This window comes from Cotesia glomerata, linkage group LG1, assembly GCF_020080835.1.
Source record: "Cotesia glomerata isolate CgM1 linkage group LG1, MPM_Cglom_v2.3, whole genome shotgun sequence".
Taxonomy (NCBI): Eukaryota; Metazoa; Arthropoda; class Insecta; order Hymenoptera; family Braconidae; genus Cotesia; species Cotesia glomerata.
In genome coordinates, this window is record NC_058158.1 from 24,485,736 (window position 1) to 24,507,130 (window position 21,395).

The 21,395-nt window shown below is 28.5% G+C and overlaps 5 protein-coding genes and 1 long non-coding RNA gene across 9 annotated transcripts in view; 2 read left to right on the forward strand and 4 right to left on the reverse strand.

Moving 5' to 3' along the window:
- Positions 1–525: 525 nt before the first annotated feature.
- LOC123275142 lies at positions 526–1,527 on the reverse strand. The gene is made up of 2 exons (XR_006511637.1): positions 1,431–1,527; positions 526–1,087 (listed from the first exon to the last, which is right to left on the reverse strand). It is a non-coding gene; the product is annotated as an uncharacterized LOC123275142 (long non-coding RNA).
- On the forward strand, positions 1,518–10,164 carry LOC123275135 (phosphatidylinositol 4-kinase beta). 2 transcript variants are annotated; one of them, XM_044743059.1, is made up of 11 exons: positions 1,519–2,317; positions 4,343–4,599; positions 5,831–6,735; positions 6,880–6,997; positions 7,106–7,240; positions 7,456–7,634; positions 7,880–8,010; positions 8,152–8,382; positions 8,561–8,851; positions 8,945–9,794; positions 9,894–10,164. In XM_044743059.1, exons 2-11 carry the CDS (start codon positions 4,409–4,411, stop codon positions 10,079–10,081), a joined length of 3,219 nt encoding a protein of 1,072 aa, XP_044598994.1. In that variant the 5' UTR covers positions 1,519–2,317; positions 4,343–4,408; the 3' UTR covers positions 10,082–10,164. The 2 variants fall into 2 exon arrangements, with proteins under 2 accessions (XP_044598995.1, XP_044598994.1); XM_044743060.1 differs by lacking the exon at positions 4,343–4,599 and having other exon boundaries at positions 1,518–2,317.
- A 1,763-nt stretch (positions 10,165–11,927) lies between these two features.
- On the reverse strand, positions 11,928–13,211 carry LOC123275140 (transmembrane protein 223). Its single transcript, XM_044743066.1, has 4 exons — positions 12,923–13,211; positions 12,534–12,850; positions 12,319–12,461; positions 11,928–12,098 (listed from the first exon to the last, which is right to left on the reverse strand). The coding sequence occupies exons 1-4, from the start codon at positions 13,033–13,035 to the stop codon at positions 11,946–11,948; spliced, it is 726 nt and encodes a 241-aa protein (XP_044599001.1). The 5' UTR covers positions 13,036–13,211; the 3' UTR covers positions 11,928–11,945.
- Positions 13,212–13,333: 122 nt separating this feature from the next.
- Positions 13,334–15,617, reverse strand: LOC123275136 (kinetochore protein NDC80 homolog). 2 transcript variants are annotated; one of them, XM_044743061.1, is made up of 2 exons: positions 15,233–15,617; positions 13,334–15,158 (listed from the first exon to the last, which is right to left on the reverse strand). In XM_044743061.1, exons 1-2 carry the CDS (start codon positions 15,456–15,458, stop codon positions 13,450–13,452), a joined length of 1,935 nt encoding a protein of 644 aa, XP_044598996.1. In that variant the 5' UTR covers positions 15,459–15,617; the 3' UTR covers positions 13,334–13,449. The 2 variants fall into 2 exon arrangements, with proteins under 2 accessions (XP_044598996.1, XP_044598997.1); XM_044743062.1 differs by having other exon boundaries at positions 13,334–15,153; positions 15,231–15,617.
- Positions 15,618–15,965: 348 nt separating this feature from the next.
- Positions 15,966–18,685, forward strand: LOC123275137. The gene is made up of 6 exons (XM_044743063.1): positions 15,966–16,246; positions 16,335–17,018; positions 17,096–17,217; positions 17,301–17,591; positions 17,878–18,245; positions 18,322–18,685. Exons 1-6 carry the CDS (start codon positions 16,154–16,156, stop codon positions 18,675–18,677), a joined length of 1,914 nt encoding a protein of 637 aa, XP_044598998.1. The 5' UTR covers positions 15,966–16,153; the 3' UTR covers positions 18,678–18,685.
- A 112-nt stretch (positions 18,686–18,797) lies between these two features.
- LOC123275138 (probable serine/threonine-protein kinase ndrD) overlaps positions 18,798–21,395 on the reverse strand; it is a 19,183-nt gene continuing 16,585 nt past the window's right edge. The window contains exons 3-6 of one of the 2 annotated variants that reach the window (XM_044743065.1): positions 20,532–20,771; positions 19,950–20,233; positions 19,572–19,847; positions 18,798–19,481 (exon numbers count right to left, since the gene is read on the reverse strand). In XM_044743065.1, the coding sequence (XP_044599000.1) occupies positions 19,220–19,481; positions 19,572–19,847; positions 19,950–20,233; positions 20,532–20,639 (930 nt within the window). In that variant the 5' untranslated portion in view covers positions 20,640–20,771 and the 3' untranslated portion in view covers positions 18,798–19,219. Of the gene's footprint in view, positions 19,482–19,571; positions 19,848–19,949; positions 20,234–20,483; positions 20,772–21,395 lie in introns of both variants that reach the window. The other variant, XM_044743064.1, reaches the window with a different exon arrangement.

Consider the following 21,395-nt stretch of genomic DNA (forward strand, 5'->3'; position numbering starts at 1 on the left):
AATCCGTCGTGTGTTACTTTAGATAATAAAAAAAAAATTATTCCGGTACGATCATTTTTTCGACCGATTTCCCTGCCACGTACACCCATTTATACACGGACGTCCAGAAAAGATTATGTTCAATGTTATTATTTACTATGTTAAAAAAAAAAAATTGTTATTGAAATATATTTTATGTGCCTGACAAATTATTTGACTTGATTTAAGTGTACTCATATTAACCTGTAAGTGCGATATAAATGACAAAAAATCAATTTTAGTTTCAAGAAAACTGCTTTTTTCGAAATGTCGAGAGTAGAGCACAACCTCAACGCTTCGCTTATGAGGCGTGCAATATTATATTGCCAATCTCTATTTATTTCAATGATTCTAATAAAAGTCCGCAATTAAATAATTTACTTTACGGCCGTGACAACTATTATTTTTAAAAAATTTATTATTTATGATTCATGTATTTAAAATAAAAAACAACTAAACATAAAATTTTAAACTATATAAATAAATGGATATCGAAAATATCGTAAATTTGAAAATTTTATGCTGTAATTTATTGAGTCATTGAAAAGCCATGGGTCACCAATAAATCAGGTAAAAGGTACAAGTGGCTTTTAGAGAGAAAAATAACTTTGTAGTTGAATGGTTGTAGAGTCAATAGATTGCAGAGGAAGCTGTACAGGTAAAGTGAATGTAGACATTGAATAGAACGGAGCAAAATGAATGATTGTACCTACAATCAAAAATATTATAGATGTAAAATTTACATTAGTTAGTCTTGTCAAGTCATCCAGTAATGTCAAATATCTATTTTTTCTCTGTCCCGTCTCTCCCCATTCTCTCAGTCTGTTGTATGTTTTACGTTATATCCATCTCCATCTACTGTAATTCTCCCCGGCACAAGGCGAGTTTAGGTGCAGCCGCACTAGTATCATCAGCTGCACGACCTTTCTCCCACTCATTATCCCAGCCAAGTCTTACCAACACTATTTGCACATATCTTTCTTTAAACTTGTCTTCATTTTTCTCAATTATTATTATTTTTTGTTTATCATCCGCTCTTATTGCTGTTGCTAAAATAACGATACTTATTCTGAAACAAAAAATTCTTCATTGAAAAAAATTATCTCTCGATGATTCAATAATTTATTTTTATTTTTTAAATGTTGAAAATTCATTTTGTTAAAAAAAAAAAGGAAAAAAATTTTTTTTATAAATTAAAGTTTAAAACAATTATAAATGAAACTTGATGATATAGTTGTATTTTATTTGTATTTTAAATGAGAAAATTAAATCTGCGCAATGAGTTATTTTTTAATATAATGAAGTATTTTTTATTATATTAAAAAAAATTATAAAATGTATGTTATTTTCAATGATAAAATTTGTTTTATGTTAATGATTAGCTCCGGGTACCAGAGCCCATTGATACGTACCTGAAAGCGGACTTTGATTTCTCCGAGTTGGCAATAGTGTTCTGTCGCGGAGTAGCTCGCGGTGTGCGCAACAAACAGTTGAGACTCGCGACACAACCAGTCACCAGGGTCGTTGTGTGTTACGTTGGCGTTAAAGTAAAAAAAAAAAATAATAAAATTACTACGTAAAGACAGACATTGAACGCGTCGTTTTTTTACTCACAAATATAAAAATACTCTTAACACTGAAATTTGACAGTTGTGACTTGATAATAACCAACGTGAAAATACAACAGTTTATTAATTAAAGTTGAGTAATATTTAACAAAATATAAAATAAATATCAGAGGGAGTAGCCCGGGTTCAGTATATACAATAGTTTGAACATTGAGATCGAATCGAGGTGATATTTTTTCTCTCTTCATCACATCATATCTCTACACCACGGAGAGTAAGATAAATGCTAACGAATAAATTTAAAGAGCAAGGGAGAACAATATCTCGTTGGTATTAACCAACTAACTGTTAGCTGTGAATTTTATAACTGAGTATATACCGAGCAATATAAAGCAAAAGCATAAGTGAATAAAATCGTATGTGATTTCATTGGCATCATTCGTATCATCGCCCTCGAAGTCATATAGTTGTATAGCACAGAAAAAAAGAGAGAAAGAGTGCATTAATAATTTTATATTTGTATATGGATCTGTTAAAAGTGTCTGTGACGTGTTTTTATATCAACTTGTCTGTTGAAAGTCTGATCAAGTTGTGCCAATTATAAAAGTGATAATTGATAATATTTTTTGTTTAGTTTCGTTAACAGTTTGACAGTTTGTTATTTTAGGTGGTTTTTATCCTATTTAGTATGATATTGTGATAAGCCACCGAATTGTAAAATAACATACTTGGTGAGTGAATTTCTCTAATTAATCTTTTACTTTTTTTTTTAGATTATTTTTATGGAAAATAAGCAAAGTTTTGATTTGGTTTAGTAATATATGCAATTCCGTACACGGGAGAGCGGAATAAAATGGAAAAAAAATATATGAATGAAGAAAAGAGAAGAAAAGATCCATGATCGATTCTGCATATTTATACCTATATGCTGAGTTTTGGCTTTACAAAGTAAAGACGGGCCGTGACAATCTGATTGTCAACATAGACTATGTTTTTTTCCTGATATATGTGTGTGAGTGTGTGCATTTGCCATTATTTCTCTTGCTCATTCTCTCATCATTTCCTTCCATCTACTATACTCTTGTCTCTACTCGTTCGTGCCCGGCACACCCATCGTGTCGGAAGACGCCGGGATCGACTTCCTTTTATACATATCATATATGATATATAATGTTTCCACCTATGTCATATAATGTCTAGTACTACGTAATATATAATAAAATTATATATCTATCACACGTATGTACATAGAACACTGCAGTCTCCTACTAAAAAGTAAAAAAATCGATAAATATTTGATAAGGAAGAAAAATTATAATATGTTACGAGAATATTTAATAGTTGAAGCAAAAAAAATATTATCATTAGAGCGCAAAGCTGAATAAGCGGAATGCCGTAGCCTAGATTCCGCTAATGTCCTATCTGCTAGCCTTATTCATATCACTTCACGGCTTTCACGCTCTTCATCTTTCATATTGTACAATATTAATTACTTTAATTTGTCTTTATTTATCTTTTCAATTCTCAATAATACAAATGATAAACAATAACCAACAAACATTAAATACCAAATATAATATGTATAGAGATTTGTGCAAATAATGATAAAAAAACGAAAGCCAAGTAGGTTTATTTTAAACTGCGCTCTCTGATAATGTGAAAGTCTCTTTTGTGCATATGTCGTGTATAGATTTATTTTTGTTAATTTAAAAAATACACATACATTTATTTTATTTTGTATTATACAAAACATAATTACATACTTTTTATATTTTTATTTGAAATTGGAGTGGAATTTTAAATTTTATTTATCGTTAAATACTGAATAATAAATAGCTTAAATATTTTATTTATTTTGGACAATTGAATAAAATAACATGGATTTATTATTGCTTGAATTAGATCTAAACGCGTTGATTTTGTGATATCATGTAAACGGAAATATTTTACTGACTTTACTACTTTCCAATGAAAGCATTGAAAACTGCGAAAAATACATTACTTGTGTATCATATGAATAGATATTCATTACAAATATGAAGACATATTTATGTGTACGAAAGCTATTAGTACCAATGACTTCCGCAATTATATATTTTTTTCTCAGTTGTATTTTTTTCCATATGCGTTTATTCTTTTATTTATTTTTTATTCATATTTTGATACGTGACGTCAATTACAACCTATTCTCTTCACAAGATATCAATTCTATCAATTCAATGCCGCGAGTTAGTAAATAGTTATATACATATTTTTTTTGCTTCTCTTATCAAATGAATAGCTAAATATTTTTTTTTTACAACTTTTTCTTTGTTTTTTTTTTTTTACTGCTATTTTTTTTTAATACAAAAATGTGTCGAAGATATGAAAAAGCTATAAAAATATTATGTATATGTGCCTAAATAAATTGACTTTATTGTGTATGTATATTGTTATCAAAAAAAAAAAAAAATTGAAAGAACATACTCGTAAAAGAATTAATAAAGTACAGTATGTTTGTGGTTAATTTTTTTGTTTGTTCAAATTCAAATATCGCTTTTGCTTGATTAAGGTATTTAAATTAATTAATAATTTATTAAATTGAGCATTAATGGCAATGGTAAAAAAAAAATAAATGCATAAATAGCATCACGCAAAGCTTCAATTTAAATTAGCTTATTAATAAATAAATAAATATATTTATATTTTTATTATATAATAGCAAGTAAAGCATGTAAGCAAAATTTAAAAGGCTGATAATATTGGGCGAATTGTAGGTAAATTGGCGTCATGAGCAGCAGATGACTGTTCATTAGCCGAGCCATTGCTCGTTCAACTTTAATATGAGCGAAGTCGTAGCCGTGGCAGTGGTGCCTACTGGTGGACAAAATCTTCAGGAATGTGTGACACATATCAAACGTCACAAATCATCATCTGGCTGCAATGTTCCTCTTGTCCATGGCAGGCCAAACCCACCAATCAACGTACGCAACAGACTGACCACTCATCAACGAAACCATAGCTTGGACTTTAGGTACCCGCATCATCATCTTATTTTATTTATTTATTTTTTTTTACTTTTTTCACTAATTTTTTTATTTATGCATTGTTATTCATTATTATTTAATTTTAATTATAACTTACAAGTAACATCTCTTTTGTTTTATTTAACTCATTTAGATGTTTAGTTGTGTACAGCTTATGAAATCTCGGCCGTAATTCATGGACAGTGCTTCCCTAAGCAGCTTGTATTTTTATATTTCAATTTCGAGGAAGCTTATCAGTTACTGAATAAATGTCTTAAGCTAGTCTTTAAAAAAAAAAAAATTATTTTTATTAATTTCTTTAAAATACTATTTGTGAGTTTAAAAATCTTGTTTAGTGTTTCAACATTAGGTAGCTATTTGGAATTACGATTCATAATATTTCAATTCCCAAAACTAATGTTTTCCTAAAATTTCATCAAAAATAGAATAATATGAAAAAAAAAATTCAAAAATGAAAATTTTTCGCTTAAAAAAATTGTTCAATAAATCATTTGAAAAATTGACATTTTTTGAATTTTTCTTAAGAGGCGTTCTCAGTTATTAGAGGTTCATAAATTTCTCCTATACTAAGAAAAATTTTAGAAAAAATGCTTTGCTATTCAATAGATTATTTAATTATTTATTTTTTAGCACACTTTTTGTATTTGTTTAAGAAAAATTTATTAATTTGCAATAGCTTTGCTGTTGTAAATGCGACAAAGATAGTACGGTTTCTCTCGGCAAGTCTAAGAAGAGAAAAAGATTTTTGACCGTTTTTAAATTATTTGTTTTGACGTATAGAATACGGAAACATTGAAAAATATATTTTTGATCATTTTCGTGGTAGGTATTATAAAATAGAATAGTGTGAAGAAAAAAAATTTTTTAAATGTTTATTTTTTTATATTTAATTACTAAAATTGGGTGAATTTCACTTTAAAAAATTTATCTGATTTCGCAAAGCTTCATATAATGATACATCCCTTGTGAGATTGTAATTAACTAAATTAAATTACAGTAGTGTATTATGATAAACTGTAGGACACATTATTTCTTATGACAATAATCGTACGTGAAAAGTCTATCAAATACATGATTAATATCTAATAACTTTTAAGTATTGCATAAAAAAATACACTAAGTTAAAAACCAGCATTTAAATAATAATATTACAAGATGAAACAGTAATGATAAATTGAAGAAAAAAAAAACAATGGTTGTATAATGTTAATGTTTCAGGTCGATGGGTATCCTACTTCCTCCGGTACCGCAAGCAACTGTTACAACACTGACTCTGCATCACAGAAATCGAAGTCTTGATTCAGCGCTACAACGTATTCCAGAAGTAGATGTAACACCAAGTCCAGAATGTGAAACAGCACCAGATTCAGTAATAAAAGTATCGAGTCCATCATCAATTATAAAATCACGTAGCCGTGAACGTGAAGACTTGGCGAGTCTTGGTTCGGATGATTCGGGTATACTCTGCGGGTCAGATAGTGGTTCCAGTGATGCTGCTACTGCAACAACTCGAGAATCTAGTGTTGACCATTTACATAGTCGTGAAAGCTTAGACTCGTCGTTATCACAGGCCGGTGACATGGATTGTGTTGATGCTATTGATGGTGATGATACCGGTTCAGTGTCACTGGAAGTTATGGAATCTCAATCAAAGGATATGCAACAGTGTATTAATATACCAGAAAAATGCCTTGATAGTGTAGAACACCAACAAAAACAACAACAGCATCAAAATCAGTATATTGTTGCTAATGAAAAACAGACATTCGTAAATAGCGAACGAACTTCGATGCGAGAACCTCAGAAGATTAATGTAAACAGTGATTACTCGAATGAATTACGCGATGAAAAATCAAGCTGTGGTAATAATAGTTATCACAATACACTTGAAGTTGCAATGCAAAGTGAATTAGCTGGTGCTGCGATGACTTTGTGTTGTGGTGCTACACAACCGGATGATGATACCTCTAAAAAACCACTTGAGATACGAAGACAAGAAACAGCTCAACCAAAACCTACTGAGAGTTGTCTTCTTAGGTTATTTGAAAGCCAAATTTTCGATATGTCTATGGCTATTTCTTATCTCTTCAATTCTAAAGAACCTGGCGTTCAGAGTTATCTCGGTCAGTTAAAACAATGTTTCTTTTGTTATTGATTTTATTAATTCCTATAACCTTATAATATCATAAAAAGTATAACAGTTAATCTCTGTTGCAATACTTTAAATTTGTTTTTTATATCTTTAATTTAATTATTATCTTTTGTAGGCAACAAGTTATTTAGCTTCCCAGATAACGATGTGGACTTTTATTTACCACAATTGATCTTGATGTACATACAATTACATGACGTCACAGAGGTTCTTTATCCGTATCTCGTTCATAGGTAAGAAGTATTATTTAATTTGATTCATAAAATTTGTTTCATATGTATATGTTTATGAGAACTTTCTAATGAGTATCAAGTTGGTAATTATCTTTATACATATTACAGATGTAAGCAAGCCGCAGACTTCTCGTTAAAGTGCGCTTGGCTGTTAGATGCGTACAGCTCAGATGCTCATTTACCATCTAAAAAGAAGTCTCACGGGACCAAGCTCAAAAATCTTATTTTATCTGACGAATTGAGGTACGTCTTATTTATTTATATTTTTTTATTCAATTACGATTATTTTATGATTCGACATACAAGGGGGATCGAACTAACTAGAAATATGAGTGACAGTAAATTTTTTTTTAAATTGACACTGATTTAGAACTTAAAAAGTTATACATTTTTTGGGAAATCATATTAGAATTTTTTTTTTCTTTTTTAACTAATTAAAATATCTTTTCTTTGAATAGAAAAAACAGGCCAAAGGGAAGTGAAATAACGAGGAAGCAAAAACTTAGCGGAATACAAGTACCCGCGCCACCACCCTTGCCTACTGCTCAAATGGTGGCATCACCCAATAAAAAAACCCACCAAAGATCACAGTCTGATGCTACGGGTCTTTTTCAATCGTTACGTCGAAGCCATTCCGGTAAAATATTAAATTTTACTTCACCATTCAAGTATGTAAGCTTAAAATAATTCAATAGCTATCATATTGCTTGAGTTTACTCGATCACGTTTAATGAAAATCATACTTTCAACTTTATATTTTTTAATTCAATTAATCGTTTTTATTCAATTGATTGATTTAATTAATTTTAATGACTATTTTATAAAATTAATTATCATAAATATTTTTTCTTGAATAAATTTATAATTATAATAATTATTTAGGTGTAGTAAACAAAGTAAGTCTTGGGGACTTGAGTTCTGGTCGAGCATTCGACAACGGATGTACCTGTTTTGATTCCTGCCAAGGTGTGGTTAATGACTTACGAGGTCAGAAGACTGATTGCTTCTGTAATGTAAGGAAAAAAAACTACTAGTTTTCATTAATACTAAATACACTATAAATAATTTTATCAATTCATCACATTCATCATCATTGACCATTATTAGATAGACAAGAATACTAATGAAAAACTATTTTTATTGTAATTTGTTAGGCCCCGCGGCTTGCTCCGGAGCTTGAGTTTATTCAGGCACTGATATCAATTGGTAAATTGCTTGGAACTATTCCTACAAAAGAGAGTAAAACCGTTCAACTAGTAGCTGAGTTGAATACACTCAACTTAAATTTACCAGCAAGAGTGTGGCTTCCGTTACATAGTACAATTCCACATCATATCGTAAGAGTACCACCGCAATATGCTGCAGTCCTCAATAGTAAAGATAAGGTAAGTAATTTTGTTCATGATTTCTCTTTTTAACATGATACATATGTGTCTGTTATAAACATATAAACTTTCATAACTTTCGAAATAAAAATAAGAGAGAAAGAAAGAATCATTAGCAATTTATAATTGATATATTATTATTACTGATAAATTATTGTTTATTTTTATTAATTAATAGGCTCCGTACATTATTTACGTGGAAGTTCTAGAAGTAGAGGATTTATATACCTCACCAGTTCCCACCAAAGTAATGGGAAGCTCATTAAGACATACTAAGTCTGAAGAAAATTTAACGGGTAATGAGCAATCAGACTCAACGAATAATTCAAATGGAGCAGCACAGCAGCAATCAATTCGACAAACTCCGAATAAAAGTATAGTTAATAAAAACGGAGATGGTGCATTTAATTATCTTGATGATGACCCTGCAGATTGTTGGAGCCAAGAGGATGATGAAATTACACAACAGGTTTGTTTATTAATGTATTATTCTACTTAAATACTAAAAATAACCGTAGTTAAATATTGGTATGGGTTACTTTTTTTTTAATTTATTACGCAGTATTTACAACTTCGGAAGCCTCGAGACAGAGATACGATATCACAACTGAGTCAAGATAGTTCAGATAGCCGTGAACCAGTCTTTGTACCTGGTGATATTAAAAGAAGATTGAGTGAACTTGCCGCGACCCCTAATGCGACATTTAATCACGATCCAGAGGATCCATCGGCAGCCGTATTGAAAGAACCTTGGGAATTGAAACAACGTCGTATAAGATCATCTAGTCCATATGGTCATTTAGCTTCATGGCGATTATTAGCTGTTATTGTTAAATGCGGTGATGATTTACGACAAGAATTACTTGCGTCACAATTATTGTCAATGTTACAAAAAATATGGCAAGATGAAGGTTTACCTCTGTGGGTAAGACCATACAAAATTTTATGTTTATCTAATGACAGTGGATTGATTGAACCAATTTTAAATACCGTATCATTGCATCAAATTAAAAAACACTGTCAATTAACATTGTTACAATATTTTGAGCGTGAATTTGGTCCTACTGATTCCGAGGAATTTGCTCAAGCTCAAAATAATTTCGTCCAAAGTTGTGCGGCTTATTGTCTTGTTAGTTATCTTATTCAAGTTAAAGATAGACATAATGGAAATATATTATTGCATAGTGATGGACATATTATTCATATTGATTTTGGTTTTATATTATCAACATCACCAAGAAATTTAGGATTTGAAACGAGTCCGTTCAAGCTAACACCTGAATTTGTTGAAGTTATGGGTGGTAGTCAATCTAAAATGTTCCACCATTTTAAAAATCTTATTTTACAAGGACTTGTTGCAGCACGAAAACACATGGAAAAAGTTGTTAATCTTGTAGAAATAATGCTGTCAGGTTTGTTTTATTTTGATTTTCTTATTTTTTTATGATATTAATTAATTAATAGCTTACATTTTAAAATTTATTCAACTTACATATTATTTTATTTTACAGGCTTACAACTACCGTGCTTTCGCACTGGCGGTGCAGCAACTGTTCAAGGACTCAAAAATCGATTTCACTTAACGTTAACAGAGGATCAACTACGACAGCATGTTGAGGACCTCGTTGAAGGCAGCATTCATTCGTGGTCAACCAAATTATATGATCGATATCAGTACTTTGCCAACGGTACACTATAATTATTGTCGGTAAAATTAATTTGTTTATTGCATTTTATTTAAAGTTTGCTTCCCAAAATTAATTTCAATTTTCTTCATAAAAATAACGTCAAAAATTAAATTTGGATAAGAATGAAAGTGAAATAATTTAATAAAAGCTTCCTTTTTTTTTTTATTTCCAATTTGTAATTTCTATTTTAAACAATTTTTTATTTCACATTGACTCAATTCTAATTTAAATGCGTTAGAAATTTGCTAATATTAAATTTACAAAAACAATCGGATAACTTAATCAGTAGATTTTTAAGGTAATCATTTAAATTAAAAAAAAAAAATACAATTTTTTACCGATTTCGTTAATAATTGTTCATTTTTATTATTATTTTTTTTTTTTTAACTATTTTATCTTCAATTGATAAATGTACATGAATAAATATCATAATTACGCTTCGGATAACAATTACATATTGACGTATCATCGGTGCAGACTAATATGGTGATTGACTGAAGATTAAAAAATAACTAATTATAAGTTGCTAGATCATTTTTAGCTTAAATTAAATTAATAAGTAACTGAATAATTTGTCGATGGTGCCTTATTTGTAGGTAATGATACAGCCAAATGATGCTGATTCAAAGCATGAATGTTGTATCGTTGTATCGAACACACATGAATGTTGCAAGCAATGATTAATCTGTAAACGCTGTAAATAAACAAACACATTGATTCAATTGTCGTTTTTTTTTTATAATAATCGACAATTTTTATTAGCTAAAACAAACAATTAAATACTAATTAATGTATCACTAGAGAATGACATGCTGAATGTTTAGTTTTTAAGTGATCTAGAAAAATAAAATATAAAAATTAAAAATAAAGAGAATATGAATTATTAATAATTTAATGGATAAATGAAAAAAAAAAAAAAAAAAAAAACCTTTAGATGTCTGTGAACATAGTTATCTTTGGGTGAAAGACAAATACTCAAACTATTAAAAAAAAAAAAAAATGAAAGATTTCTTAAAAGTGAAAATTTCTTACTTTATATAAATATTATTTACAATTAATTAAACAATTAAATAAGTCTAGATAAATGAATAAATAATTATAGATAAACATATTGATTAAAAATAGTTTATCTTGAAAGGAATCACAATTGAAAGTTTTTACATGTTCTTATTATTGCATAGTTTCTTCGTTATAATGCAAAGAAAAAATATCTTAAAAGATGATCGGACAAATTATTTAATAAAAAATTAAATTTCACCGTTATATCTTTATTTAAGCTATGAAATTATAATAATAAGAAAAATATTGTATGTATATAAACTAAAGCATTGACAAAATTTTAATATTGTTTAAGAAATAATTATATGTATGAAGTAAATCAAATTTCATGCGGATAAGCAGATACACATTATTCATTTTTATTTGTTAATTATTATTATTGATATAAATATTTTTAATTTTTCACTCTCATCATTAATAACTATTTATTTATTTTATTTAAATGATTAGCTGACTTTGGTAGTTACGTAAATATGCAATTTATTATCATTTATTTTTTACTTATTAAATATGTATTGACAAAAATAAAATAATTATTTTTTTACATCTAATCTACATTTTATAATAATTTTATTGAAGTGTGTGGCTGCTTTATCTAAAAATAAATATCGTTATTTTCCGAGCTTATTGAAAAAAGTATATTAAATAATAAACATGCATTTTTGTCCTTAAAAAATTGTATATTTCAATTCAATCCTTACCTTGTTATATACCTAATTAAATAAAAAAAAACTTTTAAAAAATTATTATAAAGTATTTTATTCGATAATTCCGATGATAAAGTAAAAAGACTATAAATAAATATAACAAAATTTTTTATTTTTCCTTTTTGTAATATCCGATTGCATAATCATAGAGATTTGGGTTAACAAATATTCCATCATTATTAAGCATAAAGTAAAACGGTTTATTCTTTACTCCTAGTGTCATGATCCTATTCAATTCTTGTCGGTGTTTTTTAACATATATCTGAAATTGAAATAATAAATTATTAAATATTATAATAGCTGATAGTAAAAAGTATTAATTAAAATGATTACAGTTTAATTCTAATAAATTACTCGTTGTATTCTTAAGTTTTCATTAATTAATAGCTTGAAATTAATATAAAATCCTCATTTGTATTAATGTCAATAATAAAAACCGGATTGACTACATATAATTTAATTTTAATGAATGTGATCAATACCTTTTCAACAGGAACAGTGAACTGAAAATTATCTTTCCATGGATGATAAGTGACAATAGTTACTTTTTTACCACCTTTAAGCAAAATGATATATTTTACTGAACGTATTGTGAACAACCATATTATAGCTGATGATCCAACTCCTGCAAAATTTTTTTTGTATTATCAAAGGTAAATTGAATTATAATTAGTTACTTATAATCAGTTTTCATTACCTCCTATAAATGGTAATAAAAATGTAGAAAGATATAAAACGTTTCTTTTTGCATAAGTAAATATAGAATCATCATCTTTGAACTCTGGCAGCCAATCAATTAAAAAGTAAGTTATAACAGTAAATAAGGAAAATTGTAAAACTGAAAAGACCGTCATATATTTGAAATAATTAGGTTTTTCATATTTATAAAGTATCACATTGTTCAGGACATTTGTATCAACTTCTAATTTAGTGTCTAAATTATTCCTTATTTGATAAATATTTATCGTTGCTCGGGGTTTCAATATTCTATATTTATACAGCGATTCAGTGTTCCTGAAACAATAACAATATAAACGTAAATAATTAACATAACTTTTTAATTTTTGTTTATGAAAATTTAAATACCTTAATTTGTAAGTGGTCTGCAATGTTTGAAAATATTTAATATTATGTATAACGTTATTACTGTATAAAGGTAATTTTGTTTTTAAAAATAATTTATTTAAAATTTGTGACATTTTTAATCTAACTTTTATTATTTAAATAATTTTATTATTTTTTTTTACAGTTTTATAGGTTAAATAGTTCAGAAGTTAACCCCTAAACCTCTTTTGAACATTTATTAAAACTCAAGAACCCATTTTTAATAACTGACAAATATTAATCAACTTAATATAAAAAATTAAATAATCTCAAAGTTAATAAACATTCACCAAATTCATAAATAATAATGAATTTAATATTAGTCAAATAACTATATAAATCAATTCGTAGTTTTTAAGATAGCCGGTAAAAAATAAGATGGCGTTCAATATGAAGAATTTATTTTTATTTAAAACATACTCCATCTCTATAATACAAAAGTAAAAAAAAAAAAAAATCATGCCCGATAGTTAAAAAATTACAATTAATTATGACAATAATGACACAACTCAAATTTCCAGTATTTTATCAAAGTTTTTTGAAAATTCTTTTTTTTCATTAGCTAACAATTCATAAAACCTATGGAAAAATTTTTCAGCAGAATTTTCTAAATATATTCTACGCCTTTCTACAGCATCTAATTTTTCCTGAGCTTCAAGTAATTCATTAACTTCTACCTGGATATCTGGAAGTGATTCTCTAAGACTTTTAATTTCATCTTCTAACTTTTTATTTAAATCACGCAGTTTAGTTTCATCCTGTTTAGCGCGCAATTTAATATTTTTAATCAAAAGTTTTTTTTCATCATTTTTCGACAACCTTTCATCTTTTTCTTGCTCCATTAACTTTTTTTTATCTTGCAAAGACTCCAGCTGATTCATATGCAAATTAATCATTGATGTAAAATTATTATATTGCTTTTTCATGTTGTCATTTAAGTGTTTAATAGCATCAACTTTGGGTTTGAGATCATTCATTATCTTAAAATCATTCAACGAACTACATGGTAAAGTGTATAGATCCGAATTTTCCGTAATATTAATAACAATATCTTTGTTGTAGGCTAACACAGCGGAATTCAATTTATCAAGCATACTTGAATATTTTATATCGAGAGTCCAAACTTCTCTGCGCAATTCTTCTAAATGTTCATCGAATGTTTTCAAATATTTAGTTAATTCGGCACATTTTTTCACTATTTCATCGCGCTCTTCAACAGTCATCGACTGGGTTTTTATACACTCATTAAGTTCATTATTTTTCTTCAACAATCTTTCTTTTTCTTTGTTTAAATTATCAGTATCATTTTCTAACTTTTGAATTCTAATTTGTTCATCTTTCGACGTTTGAATTTGAGCATTTTCATAAGTTTCTTGTTTCATTTCATCCTCTTCTAACAATCTTATTTGGTCTTTCGACTCTTGAAATTTATTTAACATTTGTTCATACTGTTTATCAAGTTCATCGTACTTTTTTTTAGTTTCTAAAGCTTCTTCATCGACACGAACTTTATTTTCATCAGTACAACCGAGATTATCAGCAATGTTTTCTGCATATTTTTTTATTAAATCTTCCTCTTGCTCAAACTGTCCATCATTCCAAGCGATGTAGAGCTCCAATAATTTTGTAAATTTATTACGATTTATTATTTCACCTTCTTCATCGTCAACGAATGGTATGCTGTGTAATTGAAATTTTTCAAAAGCCACCACTTTGGCTTCGGAAATTTCGACAAGCCATGATAACCAACCGAGTACATGCGGCCAAGAGTGCATTGTGTTTGCTGTTTTCAACCAAGACTTAGCCATCGTACCAGGATAATGAATTTTTTTAGCTATTTTTGGTAATTCTTCCATATAATTATTTGAACTCAGCTCTTGTTTAACATGAAGAAGTTTCAATAAAAAATCTGATGCTGATACAAAAATTTTTAAAGATACCGGTCTTAAACTACCATTTGCATTGAGCATTGATGACTGGTGAGCGTCATTGAAAAAAGTATCAATTCTATTAAGCATTTGCGATTGAAAATTCTTGTCATTAAGAGGTCTTGTATCTTTTTTTGATGAATTATTACTATTTAACCCACTGGCACGTTCAGCTGATGGCGATCTTCCTCTAGGTCCTGTTGGTAAGTCCAGATATGGTTTATTCGAACTTACTCGTGGTGTTATTGGAGTAGTCAACTGATTATGCGAACCAAGAGATGCTTTTTTACCTATGAATAATTTTAGTAAATTAATAAATGTAAATAATTTATAAGCAATAAATATTTAATAAAACTTTATTAACCTAAAACAGTCGGTGGTTTTAAATTGGAACGCCTGATACTCCCTCGTTCAGATGAAGCACTCCGGATCCGAGGTCTAGGTATTTGAGAGTTATCAGTACCTGAGAGTGCTTTTGATTTACTAATATTTGATACCCTGGGCTCAGATCTAACTTTATCATCTCTATCCAGTATCGATACTCTGACAGGATTCAGAGAAGATTTACGACCATTCGAAGTTTTCCTCATGGTTATTTATAGTTTAAGAACTATTAACTAAAGAAAAATTTTATATATCTTAACACTAACTTTTTAATTTCAAAACTATTTATTTACAAAGTATTGAAAACGTTTGTTGTTGTAATTATAACCACTTGTAAACATTCAAACTAATTCAAACTTTCAACGGTATAAATAATCAAATATCAAACAATTTATCATGAGAGAAAAACTTCAATTGTAATTTTAAAATTAATTAATAATAAAATATTTTAGATGGCGCTTTTTCCCCAAAGAATTATTAAAAGAGGTCGCTAATGTGAGTATCTGGGGGCGCGCATTATAAATATAAAGGATATATAACTTTAATTTACGGTAATCTTATAAACTAATAAATTATTATTAATACATCATGTAACAATTTTAGGAAAGTTTTGGATTTCTCGTACATTTTACGGTTTTAAAAAACGTTTAATTCAAAAATTTAAAAACGTACATACGATTGCATGACCGATTGTTATTATTATTGTCATTGACTGTATGACGTGCTTCTATTAAGCGACAAGCAACAACAGGCAACTTGTTCAGTTCAACATAAAAAAAACTCTTGATCTAGTACCCAAATATTTACATTAGCCGCATTTAAATATAAAGAATTATAAAATCTATGAAGTTATTTATTTATTAATGTATATTTAAAGTGATTATTAGTTTGTTTTTTTAAAATGAATCGTAGAACTAATGATTTAAATAAAGTACCATCAGTAAAAAATGTAAGATGTTGTGCGAATGAGGTTATCAAAGCCAAAAGTACAGCCGTAAGTTTCTTTTAATAATCAGTTCTATGACTTTTTTTTTATTTTTTTATCATGAATAATAATCCATTTTTTTTTTTGTTTTTTCCAGAATTTGCCAAAATCGAGTTCCAGTGGTATAGTTGTTCTCGATAATGAAACTACTACTGTTGAAGTAACTGTCAAGAAAAAATCAAAGAAGAGTTCAAATGTTGATAAGGCTGGAATAAGCAATGATAAATTAAACAGCGATAAAAAACAATCTTGCGGGTTCGATAATTATCATTGGGGTAGAATATTACGCGAGCAAAATGTATCAACACTTAAGCAAAATTATCGCCCAAATTCAATTAAATCTCAGCAGGAATTTCACTCGACACCAAGGCAGCGATCATCTGAAAATATTTCTGAGAGAGAAGCTAGAAAATTATATAATCAAAATAAATCAAGACATAACAATAATTATGATATGTTAATAGATGATAATTCATCAAAACAAATGACACCCAAAAAAATGACTTGTGATAATAAATTTTTTTATGGTGGAGGTATGCCGTCCCAGTCAACAATTAACAATACTGAATCAGTTTTAGTCGTTGATCGAGGTGTCCAATGTGGTGGAATTTATGATGGTACTAATGAAAATTTTCGTAAATTAAATCCTGTTAGAACTTTGGCATTTTTGATGAAAGAACTGGAGAGTATTGTTGGTGGTGGCAGAGCTGGCAAAATTTTAACTGAAATGGAAGAAGCTCTTTTACGAATTCCTGTTGAATCGGGACAACCATCTCATATGGTAAATTACTTTTATTATTTAGTTATTTCATATTTAATTATTCACATTGATTTATTATAATTTTGTTCAAATAACAGGACTTGGAAACGATTGCTGCCAAAGCTAAATTAGAAGCAAACATAGCTAAATTAGAATCAACTTGTAAGTCAATGGAGGAAGGATACAAATCTGTTCGGAAAGAAAACACCATACTTCAACAGTAATATTTGTTTACAATCAAATTATATTTGCAATTTTATTTATTTATTTATTAATATTACAAGTATATTTTTTTTTATTCAGGCGTATTCAAGAACTATCAGGATTACTGAAACAAACGAAACAACAAGAGTGTGAATTAGAATGTGAAATGAAACGATTACGTACAGATTTAAATGAAGCATTAAAAAATGACCTAGCGAATCGAAAACTTATTAATGAATTACGAGAAGAAAATAGACAAATTGATGTGCTCAAAAAAGAATTAAAAGAAGAAACGGAATTGACGCATTATTTAAAATTAGAAAAAGAAAAACTAACAATTATGTCTTCTTACAAAGATGCTGAATTTATAAAACTTCGTAATGCTATCAAGTATGTTTATTTGTAATTTTGTACATTAGTTAATTTTTTTTTTTAATTCTTAACAGAAAAAATTTATTGAAAATTGAATTTCTTCCTAGAATTAGAATTGTTAAACAGTATTATTAGTTTATTATTATAATTATTAAAATTTTTTTGTTGTAGAAAAAAATATTCTGTAATTGAGATATAGAAACAGTTTTATATTACTTTTTAAATATTTGTATGCCTAAAATAGCAGGTGAATTTATAAGATATACTCTTAAATCATTAAATAATTGAATTCGAATTTTTACAGAGAATTACAAAATAATATTGCTGATCAGTTGGTAGATCTGAGGGAATTCCCAATGGATAACGGAGTGATGTTTCCGGAACATCATTCCACAATGATTCCCGGTAAGGTTATTGGTTCAACTCCATCACCAACGTTACACAAATTACCTGAACCACAAGCATGGCGAAATGCATCTGAGTTATCCGACTCTACAATCGATGCATTAGATTCAAATGCACCTGCAGCTCACCAACAAATACCTTTATCCAATACAAATAATGATACTAACAATTATAAATTTCAAGAAAAAACTTATTTGGAATTTATAAGCCTTGCTGGTGAGGAATGTTTAAATTCATCGTCATCATCGTCATCATCATTATCAGAAGGTAATCACGATATTTTTAGATAAACAAAAAATATTAACTATTATAATAATATTATTTAATATTAATTGTTTTATAGATTTAAAAAGTATTGATGAAGTTGATACAAGTAAAAATCAAGATAAATCACCTGATAAACGGAAAAAAATGAATTCAAAGTCAAATAACACAAGAAGTAAAAATAAATCTAAAGCACGCAGTAATAGTATACAAATTCAAACAGAAAATAATATCGGTTATCGTCATAGTAATATGTCTTCCAAGAATCTTATAGACAAAGATATGAAAAAAGAAATTCAAATGATGTTTGAAAATATGAGACAAAAAACCCGTATTCCTGTCAACGTACCAAGTCCACCGCGTAATTTTCCTAATCCTGATTGGAGTGACAGTACACTGCCTACTATGAGTATATCAGAGTCGACCTCTGCTTAAAAATAAAATAAAAAGTGATGTTTTAATTTATTAAACTCAATAATTCTTTTATTACTATGTTAACAAATTAAATTTAAATTAATAGTTTTTTAATCGCATTTTTTAATTTATTAGCATTTAAAAAGATGTTGGTAACAATTTGTAAATAAAAACTATTGAATGAATATTAATTCAATAAAAAAAAAAAAAAAAAAATAATAATAATAATTGATGAGTTATTAAAAATAGAAGAAGTTGATTTACTGTAAAACAATTCAATATTTGTTAAAAAAAAAATAAAAACTATTTGTTACGGCACATTATACCAGTCTATTTGTTATACCAAGCCATTGTGAAAAAATAATTTGACTTGCGTTTATAAAAAATAAAAACTAGATACCAGACATAAAAAGTCGAGTACCCGATTTGGTGTGTTTAATTTAAAATATATTCATAACAAACAAAAGTTTTTGTTCCTGCTTTTTTTTTTTTTTTTTTAAATAGGAAAGTTTTTTGTCTTTATAATAAAATGTTTTATTTAATAAATAAAAATTGATTTAAATTTAATATCGTTGACTGCGACGTTCTGAATAATTAACCGAATATTTACTTCGGTCACTTCCTCCGTCATCTTGATACTTTCCTTCAGCCTTGTAATGAATTTCTGGAGCTGAGCCAACATGACCTTGCCAATAACGCGTCCAATAAAAGTCTTCTGGATCTATTTCACCAGGATTTTTGGAATTTTTGCATACATGTATACAGTATACCATACTACCTAAGAGTGTTAAGAATCCAAAAATGACAAAGACAATGCCTAAGATCCTAATAAACAAAACAAAACAAAATAAAATAATAAGTATAAAAAAAATATAAATAATTGTCAATATTATTATCATTATGATAATTATTCACCAGACAATAACCGGCTGGAATATTTGAGTAACTATGACGAAGCCAAGTGTGACAAGGATAAGACTGAGGTTTAAGAGCAACATGAGACAACACATTCCCTTGGTGTTCGGACAAAAAGGATTGGGAGTGGACATTGTTTCAATAATGATACCGCCATGCCGGGAGGTTTTAGTCTTTACGGTCGATCCACCAGATCTCGCAGATCCACAGCTATAATGACTGGGCGCCCTGTCATCTATTCTTGAACTGGGCACCGGACTGTGACGTGATCCGCGGCTATAAATCAACAATAATGTTTCATTGATATCATCTTTACAAATGCTTTGTAGCTATTACCATAAAAATTATTATTTATTACTACAACGGAGCTGCATTTACCTAATATCTGATGTTGTTCGGTAATTACTGTTGGTAATAAAAATTGGTATATTTGTTTCTGAACCATTGTTTGACTGATTATGCCGATTGTTGTGATTATTATCATTATTATTGCTAAAATTATTATTATTATTATTACTACTATTATTATTATTATTTGGCGGAGAGTCTCTCGATAAATCAGAACCAGTACGTCCATTCCGTGATACATGTACACGTTTAACGTTATCCCTTTCATTAGTCGACCGGCGACTTTTCTGTTGAGAAGGTACCACGATTTTAATCTGTAATGAAAATAAATAAAAAAAAATTATTATTAGTATTATTATTATAAATAATATAATAATAAATGCAGGAAGTATTTTCAGTGAAACAGAGTTATTTTCTGGACGAAAACCAGTTGTTGACCGAGAAAGGCGAGGTTTATCTTACTGATGTGTGACGCGTGAGATAAAAATAAAAGTAAGAAAAAAAAAATATGAAATAATATAAATATATATATATATATATATATATAATAATGAGAATTATTACCACAGAGCTGGGCTTGTGGGCGATAGCATATTCTGATGAAGTTCTTACGGAGGTAGCATGATGACTCTCCTCACCATCAGTTGAGTAACTACGTTGCGCATCACCGCCATTGTGCACCAGGTACCCGTTGCTTTTATTGCTATTACCGTGTCGCATTATTATAAAAGCTCTTGTAAGCTTTTACTGTATTTTCAATGCTTTCAGGCTTCCAACTGAGGTTTTCAACTTACACGGCAGAGCAGATTGATCACCGTCAGCGTTGCCGTTGTCGATGCCACACTTGGTAATCTGTAGGCACAAACCAATGTTAATACAGATAAATATTAAGTACAATCTTTTGTTTATTTAAGAGAGGTAAGGGGACAAGTGTGGGCGCAAGGTCAAAGGAGACACGCCTGCGAGGAGCCTTGTTCTCGATCCCAACCGATTCCCAATAAAACCAAATCAAATTAAAATCCATTTGAGTATAAATTGCACTGCTGCTCTTCTTGTTCAGCTTTTTTATCCATATTATTATTTTTTTATCATAAACATAATTTTGATTCATAATTTATTTTTTATTTTTTATAATAATATTATTTTTATAGGTACAATTTTTAATCTCGTCATGATGATTTAAGATTTTCTATTAAATCAAGTAATTTTGTGGTACATTCACCAAATACTACCATTAGCTAGCATATCTGCCCACACAAACTCGTCTTGCAATAAAATCAATAACAACAAAAATAATAATGATAATAATAATAATTTCTACTACTTATTGCTCTTTTTTGTTTTAGCCTGTATAAGTATATTTCCTCCAGATACTTTCTCTCTAGTTGGTATACTCAGGTTGAGTCATCCTCGAAAGTTAAAATGCGTTCACAGCTCGTCGCCGGAACAATCCATACGTTAAGTATGTAATTGACC

Excerpts from the sequence above, each read along its gene's own strand:
- LOC123275136 (XM_044743061.1), bottom strand. The coding sequence starts at position 15,458 with ATGAGGAAAACTTCGAATGGTCGTAAATCTTCTCTGAATCCTGTCAGA. Across the intron at positions 15,159-15,232 it reads AAAACCACCGACTGTTTTAG|GTAAAAAAGCATCTCTTGGT; the intron begins GTTAATAAAGTT and ends AATTATTCATAG.
- LOC123275135 (XM_044743059.1), top strand. The coding sequence starts at position 4,409 with ATGAGCGAAGTCGTAGCCGTGGCAGTGGTGCCTACTGGTGGACAAAAT. Across the intron at positions 7,635-7,879 it reads GTTACGTCGAAGCCATTCCG|GTGTAGTAAACAAAGTAAGT; the intron begins GTAAAATATTAA and ends ATAATTATTTAG. Across the intron at positions 9,795-9,893 it reads TGTAGAAATAATGCTGTCAG|GCTTACAACTACCGTGCTTT; the intron begins GTTTGTTTTATT and ends TTTATTTTACAG.
- LOC123275140 (XM_044743066.1), bottom strand. The coding sequence starts at position 13,035 with ATGTCACAAATTTTAAATAAATTATTTTTAAAAACAAAATTACCTTTA. Across the intron at positions 12,851-12,922 it reads CAGACCACTTACAAATTAAG|GAACACTGAATCGCTGTATA; the intron begins GTATTTAAATTT and ends TTATTGTTTCAG. Across the intron at positions 12,462-12,533 it reads TTTATTACCATTTATAGGAG|GAGTTGGATCATCAGCTATA; the intron begins GTAATGAAAACT and ends AAAATTTTGCAG.
- LOC123275137 (XM_044743063.1), top strand. The coding sequence starts at position 16,154 with ATGAATCGTAGAACTAATGATTTAAATAAAGTACCATCAGTAAAAAAT. Across the intron at positions 17,019-17,095 it reads CGGGACAACCATCTCATATG|GACTTGGAAACGATTGCTGC; the intron begins GTAAATTACTTT and ends TTCAAATAACAG. Across the intron at positions 18,246-18,321 it reads GTCATCATCATTATCAGAAG|ATTTAAAAAGTATTGATGAA; the intron begins GTAATCACGATA and ends ATTGTTTTATAG.